Here is a 13,407-nt window from a genome sequence, read left to right as displayed (position 1 = left end):
GTGAGGAATGGCATAATATATTAGACCATTCACTGTGGAATGCAGCATATGGACAGTAAGAGCCAGGTATAGAATTATATAAGATAATTACTCTAGTAATGTTTAGAGAAACTGGGTAAGCTGACTAATGGTAAAGGGAATGCCATGGTCAACCAAGTAAGTATGGAAATTTGATAGTCACCTATAAGGTAATAAGTAGTGTTACAGAAACCCCAGGCTAAAGTAAAATGATTTAGTGTAAAGTGTAATTCCCATTCTGATGGTTAAAGAGACCGAAAGGGATCAGTGGGTAAACAGTAAAATGAAAAAGTGTTGCAGAAAAGTGGTTGAGAGAATGAGGAAATATACAGATGTATGGCCTATACAAGAATTAATGGATTTAGCACCGTTACAAAGATCAGGGATTACATGAAAATTGACAATAGTAGAGCTATAAGAAGAATAGGTCAGTTATAGTGGAAATAGTAGGAGAAAGAGGTATTTAAAATGCTCAAAAACATCTTGACATCTTGATAGATTAATACAATAGGAGATAAGAGGCAGAAGTAAGGAGATGACTTGGGAGTGAGTGACCATAACTGTAGGAATAATAATAGATGCAGATGTTATAGGACGATATAAGGGATAAAATGTACAGTTAATGGTAAATTACAAAAGGGCAAGATAAAGTAGATGATAGATAGAGAGTAATCTAGAAAATACTACAAGCTGACTGCAGCATGATTTCCTCATTCCCTCCAGCTAAACAGTAAATGTAATGTTGCCTCTTATATCTATGGGGGGAAAGGCTCATTACCAGCCGTGTGAGGACATGCTGATGTGCAGGGGTTAATCCAAGTACTCCCTGTCCTGACTGAGTTCTGAGCAAGTTCAGCACAACAGTGCTAAGCGACAAACTGAAAATAGATAAGGACTCTGAGGCCTTTGTTAAGGCAACAGTGGCAAGCTGGAGAGCAAAGAGGGAACTTGGAAGTGCAATGGAAGCGCTTGCAGCATCAAAAAGACAATACAGGCACCTATGGTGACCTAAGGCTTCAAGTCTGGGGAAACCAGTAGCAGCACCATCCTCAACACTATGGCAGTAGGAGCAACCATCACAGGTGTTCCCAAACCTGTCAGTCTACTGGCCTATGGATACCTATTATAGTGGGCACAGTCAAGCCCATGGCAGCCACAATCTCCACGTCAGTGGGGGTGGAGACTAAGACAAGATGGGAATAACTAAGGCAGAGTGAGAGGAAATTACAGAGGAGGCATCATGTGAGAATGGACATCTGAATCGAGACAATCATCAGTTTGTTTTGACTGTCAAACAAGTGGACAAAAGAAACAGGACAGGGAGAGGGAGGAGACACCCAGGCACTGAAGGATGAGCCCAACGAGCATGCCTTCCTCTTCCCTTGTGAAATAGCATAGTTTTAAGGAGGCCTAGAGAATTCTACAAGAGAAGGTGTATACCAATACTATCAAAGGGAGTTGATGAGGAAACCATGATGAGGGACTATCTTATGGGTGAGCCCACCTGATACCCAGCGATGCCCTGACTAGGTACAGAGAAGGTAGTTAAGACATCTCAGGGTAAGTAGGTAAATACTTTGTTAAGCAAATTTAAAGTATGATTACTCTTATTCTTACCTTTATTATATTTTTATTGTTATTTTGAATAGAAGTGACTACTATTTAATTAATTGTAAATGCAAATGTTTTGATCAAATTAAGTGACAAAGTGATAACACTGCTATTTTTAATGTCAAATGACACTCCATTAATTTTTCAGGATAGGTGGTGGTGTAAGTAGGTAAGACTAACTTGACTATGTCCTAGGGACTGTTACATATTAAAATATTACCTCTAGATCATGGGAGTTCCCTAGTGGTCACTCACACTCAACAAGTCTAAGGAATAGAATGATTTAGCTTTAATGGGAAAAATAAAGTTTGTAGAAATATTGAAATGATGTAATATCTGCTTTACATGTAACTAATGTGAAGCCAAAAGATCTTACGTACTATACTATAACATTTGATAAAGAAAGCAATAGATAAAATAAAGAAAGCAGAGAAATAGGATTGATAGAATAAGAAAATAGAACTAGGATTTACTAATAGTTTAGATAGCCTAGATAAAGTAGTATAGGGTTAGAATAATTAGGAATAGAGGTAAGCTTAGTTTTTGAAGAATAAAACATTATAAAAGTCTATGACATGCAGAGAAAATTGGAGTAAGGTATGTTGAAGAATGATGAGATTACTGTATGTCCTAGAACATCTAATTAATATAGCTTACATAATAACCAGTCTTAAAGTAGTATCTCAAATTGAAAATAAGTAAAATAAAATTTCTTATAGGGAAATTTGTTTAATCTCTATGCAAAAAGAGAATAGATGGAATTAGGATTATTATAAGTCATTGTCAGAAGATTAAAATGTTTTATTATTTCAGAAATAGAAAAGCTGGTGGAAAGATGTTGGTCTTCATGGAAGGAATGGAGGTCCACCAACTCTATTCTGTTAATCACAGTAACAAAGGGGGGCGAACCCCTGGTAGAATGTTAAATTGTATGATTTGTTACATTTGTTACCTTGGGTTACAGATTTTTTTTATAATTTTCACTGTCAGTATTTGATTAATGTTTTATTTGAATGTCCCTTTGGGAAAAAAAGAGTCTGCTGAATACAATAACTGTAACTTTAATGGTTAGTGGCATTTATATGATACTAACCAGATACTTTCCCAACAGATACAGTACTTGATATGGTGCTTTCCTTTGCGCATAGTTGGGATCTATGCGCAAGGGGGGAGTAGGAAAGAGGAATATTTTTATTGAAGGATTTTCATAGTTACAGGAAGTTATTGATGATAGTCTAACAGATGTCATGTGTATAGTCATAATATCAGAAAGTGATAGTGTTGTCTAAACCATTAGGTCCCAGAAGGATCATGAAAACACTTAGTTATTGATTACATTGATATGATAAAAATAAGAAACTTTGGTAGTGGTTTGTAGGGGTTTTCAGATGATAAGGGCAAATGACGTTAAAAGGGAGAATTGCTAAAATATATGCCTCAACAGATTTAAACTGGTTTGATGCCTTACGCATTGCTTCGATGCAAATAAGGTCACAATAAAACCAGAGTAATCACTTTTTGCATTAAAGATAAAAGCTGAGAGGTCCACCAGAGGCCCACCTTTGGATCAGCTCCAAGGATAAATGAGAAATTATATGGAATAATCAGGAAAAGGACTTTCAGAAGGACCTACAGGAAAAGAGTCAACAACCTACAGTATACTGCCTGGGGACAGAAATGATCCTGGCAGAGGTGGGTATAGTGTTTTTGGCATGTATGCTCCTGTTCCCCTGTTGAGGGTAGACTTTCGGGCAAGGAATCCAGTGAGGAAGGGGGGACATTGTCCCAGCAACATCTGCCCTGATAACAATCAGGGAATGGACAGAAAACGGCAGAGATCCCAGTCCATGACATACCACCAAACCACCAGGAAATGAGCCATTCAACTGTTTTTTCACAAGTGAGGCCGACAAAGAAGACTCAGGTAACACAGAAATTATTGACTGACAAAATCTTATCAACCACCAGGAATCTGGAATATTGGTGAATCTTCCAATATGAACGACTGCGGATGTTATGTGCTTGGAGCACTAAGAGAACAGGTGGCTGCAACCTGGGTAGCTATGCACAACTGGATGATGTTGGAATAGATATTAGCCAAAGAAAATGGAGTGTGTGTCAACATAGGAGTATATTGCAGTACTTTTATTCCCATAACATAGCTATGGCAAAACTAATAATGATAGAATGCTAGTTAAGGGGGCATTAGGAGGATTAGAAATATGGCTAGCACAAATAGGAATAGTTGTAGGAATAGGTTTGCTTGTATTTGTGCTTGTTTTCTCTTTGTTTCTTCCTTGTTTGAGATCCATAGTGCTTAAAACAGTGGCTGGGAGAAATGGATCACTGCTGTTGATGAATGAAGCAAATGGCAACCCTAGTGGAAGGAGATACTAGTGCCAGGACAGATGACAAGGAAATGGAAACATGACAGTGATGCCAGTGATGCCAGAACTGATGCTTCTCATAGAGGATTGGAGAAAGGAGGAAATTAGGATACAGTATGCTGGTTGGAAGCAAAACCAGCTCTTTCATTGATGAAGTGGGATTGGGTGTGGACTCCACTCCGCCCAACAGCCAAGCCACTAATGTTCTCAGAGCATATGAGATGGAGTGCAGAACTAAGACAATGGCTTTTGTTTTTGTGAATTGCAATATTCGTAACATACCTCACACTTGAAGCGCAGCATCCAACATTTGCTAATACATCTGCGATTGCATTTACACTCTGCCATCTCCGAGGAACAAGCAATGGACTAAAAACTGTGTGTAATGAGAATGTATTATTAATAGTTTGGTGTTACCCTCTTCTCTAAAAACAAAGTAATTATAGCATGTAACCTATCTTCATGTAGAATCTTAGAATATTATAGGACTAGCCCTATCTGAAAACACCCATCAGGAATTCTTATGTGATCTGTTTGCTCATTTGATGAATTTATGGGGATGGAAAAGCATATGTGTAGTTGAAGGAAAGTTTCTCCTTTCGCTTGTTGTAAACAAGTGTTGCTGTACAAACAGGACAGTAGAAGAGTTTCCCTTATGAAGGTTTTTTCCTCTAAAAACAAGAAAAAAAGAGGTTTTCCTTAAGGGTTTTCGCTTCCTCCGAGAGGATTTGAAACTTGCCATTCTATTTGATAATAACACTACACTATTGGATTTGATTTTAGTGAGGGTTGGTTCAAGGGTGTAATAACAGTACTAATATAAGTGTTTTATGTTTAGCAGTGGTATTGGGGACAATTGCTTAATGTCATAGTTGCTACTGAGTTAACTGGTTTGCTTAGCTGACTGTTTATAGTGTGACTCAGCTTAGCAGCTGTATTTTCTTGATAGTAGGAGATGTGTTAAAATAGTGATAAATGTTTGATCTTGCTGCATAAGTGAGCACTTCATGCTCAAAGGGGGGAATGTCGTGGCCTTTATTGACATATATCCTTTAGTTTATATATCTTTTATGTAGTATCTTTATTCTGTATAATATCATTGTTTTGTGAAACTGAAGTCTGTAGTATGTTCAGTGTGGGAAAGGAAGACTGGTGTAAGTGAAAGAGCAGGCCTGGCAGAAAATGGCATAGACAAGGTTTGGTGCCAGGAAATGTAAGCAAAACCTAAAGAATGGCACAACCTAAAGAATGTAGGAATAACAGGATGAGAGGGCAAAGGTGAAGTACCATATATTACTTGGTCAGTTATCTGTAAACATAGAGTGACTTGTCTGGGATGACTTGAAGGGTATAAAGGCTGGACAACAGCCAGAGGATGTTAGCTCACTTTGCTCACTGCTCACTTTCTTACTTTGCTTTCACTTACTTGCTTGCTTCACTAATGCTCCGGAGTGCATTAAAGCCATCATCTGCAGTATACATCCACAGTGTGCAGACTTCTTTTGATGTTGTATTATTTAATGTGGATTTGACACCACAATGGCATCAAAGTCATTGTCCACACTTTCAAGAACATTTTGAAGAGTCTTTTAATCAGCATTAATCATAATCAAGGAGTTCACATGGTGCCATTTCTCAGCTGTTTTTGGTGATTGACATTATTTGATTATTAAAACATGCTAAGATATTCATAATCATAACTATATCTGTTTGTATTAATTAGATATTATCTATCTGTTTGTTTATTCATTCAACATTGTGGGGGCTCATCGTTGTAAACAAATCAATTGATTTGAAGTAATTCACAAAAAAGGATTACTGAGCCCACAAGTGTGAGTAATATATACATCAAACATTCTTTTCACAAATACACAGGCAAATGAGAAGTCTTCCAAATTGTCAACATGTAAGTCACTTTGGATAAAAGTGTCTGCTAAATTAATACATGTGTAGGATATGTTGACATGCTCTTGTTCCCATTTAAGCCACTAGGAGGTGTCATGGTGCCAGTGACATGTCAAACTAAAGTGTGTTCCCTGCAGGTCTCATATTGTCTGCTTCATCACACTGCTGCAGGCAGTGTTTCAACACAGGATGCCTCTCTCAGGCTGCTGGATGAGGATCTTTGTCATTGTAGTGGCAAATTGCATCGGTACAGTAGATCTTCACTTGCAGAGCGTTAAATGTGTAGAAATAGAAATGTGTAAGACAGAAATAATGTGATACATGCCAATGAACATTTCCCTGTTTTCCAGTTGCAGTGTGCAGAGGAGATTCTGTTCATCAAACGGAATCCAATGTGATCAGTACTGAAGGGGAGATGGTGACTCTCGCCTGTGCATATGAGACGGCAGGCAATCCTTATCTTCTCTGGTATAAACAGCAACCAAACAGTGTGCCCACTTACTTACTAGGCAGGGGCAAGTTTGGATCTGGCCATAACGGCACTGAGTTCAGTGAGAGATTCAACTGCACCTTCTCCTCCAGCTCTGTTCCTCTGACAATCAGGAATCTGCAAGTGTCTGACTCTGCTGTCTACTACTGTGCCCTGCAGCCCACAGTGAGAACAACACTGTACACACCCACACAAAAACCTATCTGACCAAACCTATCTCACAGTGCCCTCAGTATAGCTCTACTACAAATTAATGAATAAATTGTGCTATAAACTTCAATCAGCAGTTACTGTAGATATTCAATGTTTTTATACACAGTAAAGCTGAATATTGTAGGTGTTAGGGAATAGTTAGGTAATTCATCCAACTATACTGTGAGAAAGATACTGATTAGAAATAATTATTCCACATGAGAAAAAAGTAATTTTCTTCTCGTAACATGATGTTTTAAACAGTACATATCAGAGTGCAGAGTGATTCGTTCCATTATGATCACTGTCATAAGAGCTCTCCAATCAGCATCCTCTGCTGCTGACTCTGCTACTGTATGAGGGCATTGACTGGAGGAGGAGCATAGAAGACACATTTTGTCTCCTCAGTCACCCTGTAGGCCTTGCAAATATATTTGAAGGGTTCAGTTCAAGCTGTATTTGTTTTCTGGAGATGACGTTAACAATGCTACTCTACAGAGTTCTTTGGCTCAGCATCCTAACAGGTATCATATAAATGGGCAATATTCCAGTAAATATTACAGGGTTCTGCATTTTGACACAGTTATATATAATAACATTACATTATTTATATAACATAATAACAATTAAAATGATCTGACCAAATAATATTTGAAACTATTTGAAACATTTCAAATATATGTTTTCTTTTTGTTTTTTTTAAAGGTGTTTGCACAGGACAGAAAATTACTTCAGACAGAACTGAAGTGTTCCCAGAGGAAGGAGTGAATGTTAGCTTGTCCTGTAGCTACTCCTCTGCATATTCTCTCCAGTGGTATGTCCAGTATCCCAGATCAGCTCCACAGTTCCTCCTGCTTGTGCTGCACTCCACTGGGAAAGACCCGAGCCCAGGCAAACATCCTCGCCTGATGGGGAAACTAAACCAAGAGAAAACTCAAGTGTTTCTGCAGATCTCCTCTGTTCAAGTCTCTGACTCTGCGCTGTACTACTGTGCTCTGACGCCCACAGTGACACGAAACCACAGACTGCAATACAAAAACCTGACTGACAGCGAGGGATTGTATTGCTCTGTTGTCTGAAATGCAGGGACAAGGAACTCTAACTAAAAACAATTAATTTCTCCTATAGAATTACAGTAAACAAATCTTAAGGGGCCATATACTGTATCTACAAATGTCTTTTATGCAAACAATAACTCATAACTCTATGATCAACAATGCATGTGTGATCACTCCATTAATTTGTTAATTCATCATGTTCATAATAATAATAACACCAAGGTAACAAAAACCCAATAACATTTTAGAGGCATATAACAATTAAATCTGTATGACATACAAAATTAAAATTAAAACATGCGGATGAATCAAAATATAAAATGTTCTTTAATCTGTTTCCAGACCACGTTATCCATATACCTACTGTACATGCATTTTATATAATGTGAAATAATATCTCTTTTCATTTTCTAGTGTGAAATGTGGGAATGAAAATCAGCTCCTCGGCATCTCATCAGTACTGTGAGGCAAAAACAGACTTCAGCTGTAGATCCTCGTCTGTCTTCAAAGGTACTGACTACAAGGTAGCCAACTCACCAAACCTTTTTTTCTCAGCAAAGTTTCAGTCTATATTTCACATTTCATATTCACATAGAAAACACAGCTGCACTTGGACTGCAATATGACTGGGAACCAGGGTGGGGCGACATTTCAACACTACATGTTGATTAGATGCTGTCAGATTTGGTTCCGAGGACACAAGTTGCCTATTGTCAGGGGGGGTCAGTGTTTGTACCGGATCAGTGTTTGCATATTTAACATGTTTAATACATGTGTTTCAACACTGCATTTCAGTCGTTGCTTTTACCTTACCAAAAGCCTACGCATGCCAGTTACAGTATGTATCCACCAGAAACTGCAGCCTACTTCCAAAACTCCAAAGCTTCTGTCATTTGGTTCCGAGGACACAAGTTGCCTATTGTGTATCAACAACACTCGATAACAGTTTATGTGATGTGTTAATCAATTAAATTCCCAGAAATTTGACAATAGCCAGTTGTAAGGATATATATTAGCTTAACATTAGAACACATTTGTTTGGCTATAGCCAAATTACAAATGTCTGTATCCTGTTTTGTTATAGTACCAATGATAATAGTTTATATATATATATATATATTAAGGAGGATAAAATAGACTACAATGCAAAAAGTGCACAGTGCACAGACTAGATGAATTGCGCCGGTTGGCTTCTAATGGGTTAGAGTTTGTTTGGAGTGTTATGTACAAAAAATACTGAGTCATCGATCTGAGTTTGTTTAGAAGGCTGAAAGGGACCAAGTGTGAAAACACCCCGAGTCAGAGGAAAGTAAAAAATCAGCCGGTAAAGTCATTAATTAATGTCATTAAATATTTTTTTTGGCTGGTCCTTTACACAACAATAACCACAGTGGATGGGGCGGAGTCAGGAAATGTGTGTGTGTAAAGAAGGTGTCGAGATGCTTGCAGTCACTCTGTCAGTGCTGGCTAATCATGATGGTACTTGGTGCATTCCTGCTCTTATCTCTCTTAATAGGTAAGATCTTTGAGTATTACCATTTATATTTGTCACATAAGGAAGTAAAATCTAGGCGTAATATAATAATGCATGCACAGTTAAGTATATACTCAAGTTATCTAGTTATCTCAAATCATCTAGAATCCATCACAGAAGCAGAAATATCCATCTTCACATGCTCTTCATCTCTTTCTTCATCATTCACAGGAGAATCTGTTGGGAATACTATAACACTCTCTCATTCCTCAGTGGTCATCAATGAGGGAGAAAGTGTCACTTTCTCCTGTAACTACAGCAGTAGTGATGTCAGTAACTTGCAGTGGTATCGGCAATATCCCAACTCTATCCCAGAGTTCCTCTACTACATATATGAGGCTGGTACCACTTCAGACCCAGTTCCCCGTCTGACTCCCTCCATAAAGACAGAGGAAAAGCGTGTGTTTCTGGAGCTCTCCTCTGCAGAGGCGTCTGACTCTGCTGTGTACTACTGCGCCCTGGTGCCCACAGTGACAGGAACTCAGACTCTGCTGTACAAAAACCTCTCAGATGTGCAGGAGGAGGGAGATTCAACATGTCCCCTTCACAGACAGTACATCCATTTATACACTCTGACTATTAATCCAGTCTGTTCTGTATTTATCAATTATAATACTGTGAAAGAAATTCATTTAATTTTAAATATATTTAGATGGAATATGCATATAATACATATAATAAAATGAACATAAATTAGTATCTGTGAATGTATCCGCAGTGCTCTTTTTATACCCAAAAATGATTCCAGTTGAAATATATTAGGCAGAATTCGTTTTAAATGAGAAAAGTATCAGCCGGTAAAGTCATTCATTGATATCATTAAAACACTTTTACACAACAATAACCACAGTGGATGGGGCGGAGTCAGGAAATGTATGTGTGTAAAGAAGGTGTCGAGATGCTTGCAGTCACTCTGTCAGTGCTGGCCAGTCATGATGGTACTACGTGCATTCCTGCTCTTGTCTCTCTTAATAGGTAAGATCTTTAGATGTTGTATATAATAGGCGTTTTATCATAATGCATGTATAGTTAAGTATATCAACAAGGTATAGTATATTAGAATGAAATGTACTGTAGAGTCCATCATAGAGGCATGTTTCAGTGATATCCAGATGAATTTGTGCTTGTCTAAATTTTACCTCCATTTAAAAGAACTGGCATCTTCACATGTTCTTCATCTCTTTGTTCATTATTCACAGGAGAATCTGTTGGGAATACTATAACACCCTCGCATTCTTCACTGATCGTCATCGAGGAAGAAGCTGTTACTTTCTCCTGTAACTACAGTGGTAGTGTCACTAACTTGCAATGGTATCGGCAGTATCCCAACTCCATCCCAGAGTTCCTCTACTACATATATGTGGCTGGTACCACTTCAGACCCAGTTCCCCGCCTGACTCCCTCCATAAAGACAGAGGAAAAGCGTGTGTTTCTGGAGCTCTCCTCTGCAGAGGCGTCTGACTCTGCTGTGTACTACTGCGCCCTGAGGCCCACAGTGACAGGAACTCTGACTCTGCTGTACAAAATCCTCTCAGATGTGCAGGAGGAGGGAGATTCAACATGTCCCCTTCACAGACAGTACATTCATTTATACACTCTGACTATTAATCCAGTCTGCTGATACAGATTTGAATTCATCATCATTTTACTGATCTGTATTTATCATGTGAATTATAATACTCTTAAAGAAATGCATTAATTTGTACATAGCTTCAAATAAAATATGCACCTATAATACATAAAAAAATTATATTTACACAATTAAAAAAATATGTATTTTGAAAATTGAGTTAAATAATGGGCTTCAACCGTTAATGTATAAAGATAATTTAACGTGTATGTATATACTAAGTTATATGCAATATATTATATATTTATATACGTATGACACTGCCGTTAGAAAGTCACAATAAATAAATTTCCACTCCACTCCTTTATAGACAGAATACCAGATGAGATCAGTTGCATTGCTTTTTTTTTTACATTTTTACATTTAGATTACATTTTGTCCTTACATAAATGTGAACGGGTTCTCCAATGTTTTATCAGTTAGCCTTTTAAACTGGTATCAGATAAGTAAACAGAATGTAGCCTACCTTTGAAACATTGGATGAATGGGTGCTGATAATTGGCAATGCAGATATTGCATTAAAGATCCATTTCTTTCTACAAGTAATTTTCAACATTAATGATGAAAACAAGGACATTTCTAAGTGACTCCAAACGTTTGAATGGTAGTGTATGTATATTTGAAATGCATAGCCAAAAATTTAACTGAATATCACCATTATTCGTGGTTGCCAATCCCTGTAAGCATCCCTTTTCTCATAACAATACTCTAGTGATTAGAGTCTAATTTACATGTAATGCATGACATGTCATGTCACCATGACACCAGGAGGAGGCGCTCAATGCTTTAGATTAAGACCATGAAACCCAGAGGAGGTTACAGCAGATCCACCCCTCATGCGCCACTGTATGTGTGAGCTGTCAGTCTTTGTCTCGAAGAAACAATTACAGAATGGCTTCCCTCTGTGCTACGATAATTTATATTATCACCCGGAAAAAAGAAAGCTGTACAACAAACTTAAACAAACTGGCAACCGGGTGTTAAGCGGGATAACGACCTTTGCGGGTCTCGGCGGCCATTATCCCTTACATGTATGACTTAACTGATAGGCCTCTTTTCCAACTAGTACATGCATGCTTGTTGTGTGTTGTTTGTGTGTGTGTTTTGTGGGGGGGGAAATATACAGATTGAGACCATGGGTGTCATCAGGCCATTCTGCCTGGGTTTCAATGCGGAATATTTAACATAAGTAATGCTCTGAATGTAATTTTAAAAGTAGACTGAAAAAGCCTATTGTTTTGTGACACAGCTTAACACTGGTCTCTGTCTAAACTGTTTAGAATGTCCATAACATATTGAAGTGCAATCTAATAAATCTACAAACATAAAACACATACTCAGTTTTCATGCGTGCAGGACATAAAAGAAAATCAGATAAAAAGAACTCTAACAAATCTACATCATACCTTTTTCATGTGCACGGGAGAGAGAGGGTGCACAGTTCTTTTGTGATTGTTACAGTAGCTTCTGATTTCAGCTTGCTAATTCACTGAAAAAAATACTTATTGTTATGGATATAAGGAGCAATCTGAAGGAAAGGATTAGGGCAACGAAGAGCAGGACTAACAGTGGAGGACTCTCTTGTTGCTCTATCAGCAGATGGGAAGGACCTGAGCATGCCTTTGACTGTCTTTTCTAGGCTCACATGCTGGTGAGGGAGAACACTTCATCTAGCTAGATAGTTGAGCACAGTGATTCTATTCTCTGGTGAGAAGGCACACCATTTATAAAAGCAATAATTCTCCTGGCAGAGTTTTACAAAATGTGACAGCCATGTAATCATAAATAATAATACACACCTGGTACACCAGTGTGTGCTATGGCACAGTTTGAGAACCACTGCCTCCACTCACTGTTGGCTAATATGCTAAGCTGGAAATCAGGTCTGTATTAACAGTATGATGTCCACACAAAATAACATTTCTGTTTTTAACACAGCAAAGTGGTTTTTTTTCTAGTTTGTGGATAAACTATAGGCTATCCATGACAATTTCAAGCAGATGTCTGGATAATGGGTGAAGTAATGGTCAAGAGTCAAATGACAGGATGTCTTCTAAAGGCTTATTTTGCATGACCTTCAGCGAACCTTTAGAGAACATTCCCAAGATGTCGCATGTTTACTGCCATTACATTACCACACAGTCTGGTTAGGGAGATGAGTGGGTGGCTGTACTATTGACAATCCTGCATTGGGGCAGGGTGTTGGCTCTTTATGCCACTGTCATGATGATAACAAAGAGCTATTCATTATACATTCACTAATTAATATACAGTATATACCACTGCCCTCTGGGAGAAGATATAGGTCCATCAGGGCCAAAACCAGCAGGCTGGCCAACAGTCTTTACCCCCATGCAGTCAGGCTGCTTAATGGACAGTCTAACCCCCCACTCCCCATCGGACATTCCTCTGAAACATATGTCTCTGTCCATACACCCCCATTACCTGTGACCTGGACTTTGCATTGCTGCAAAAACACTCCAACAACCTTACCTGTATTAGATTTATTAATTATTGCACCAAGCACTTTACTGGACATGGCACTTTATGGGGTTTTCTAGGGGTTATTTATGGGGAGCTAA

General features: G+C 38.3%; 2 gene segments (V, D, J or C); both read left to right on the top strand.

The window, feature by feature from the left end:
* Positions 1 to 6,072: 6,072 nt before the first annotated feature.
* Positions 6,073 to 13,407, top strand: part of LOC121723059 — a 37,258-nt gene continuing 29,923 nt past the window's right edge. Inside the window, 2 exon segments of the V gene segment in view lie at positions 6,073 to 6,168; positions 6,272 to 6,576. Of these exon segments, the coding sequence occupies positions 6,111 to 6,168; positions 6,272 to 6,576 (363 nt within the window).
* On the top strand, positions 9,089 to 10,578 carry LOC121715550. The segment is given in 3 exon segments: positions 9,089 to 9,177; positions 9,367 to 9,748; positions 10,395 to 10,578. Coding segments are annotated over 3 exon segments (507 nt in total).

This window comes from Alosa sapidissima, chromosome 1 (assembly GCF_018492685.1).
Source record: "Alosa sapidissima isolate fAloSap1 chromosome 1, fAloSap1.pri, whole genome shotgun sequence".
NCBI lineage: Eukaryota > Metazoa > Chordata > Actinopteri > Clupeiformes > Clupeidae > Alosa > Alosa sapidissima.
Note: the sequence above shows the minus strand (reverse complement) of the source record. Positions and strands in the feature narration are given on the sequence as shown.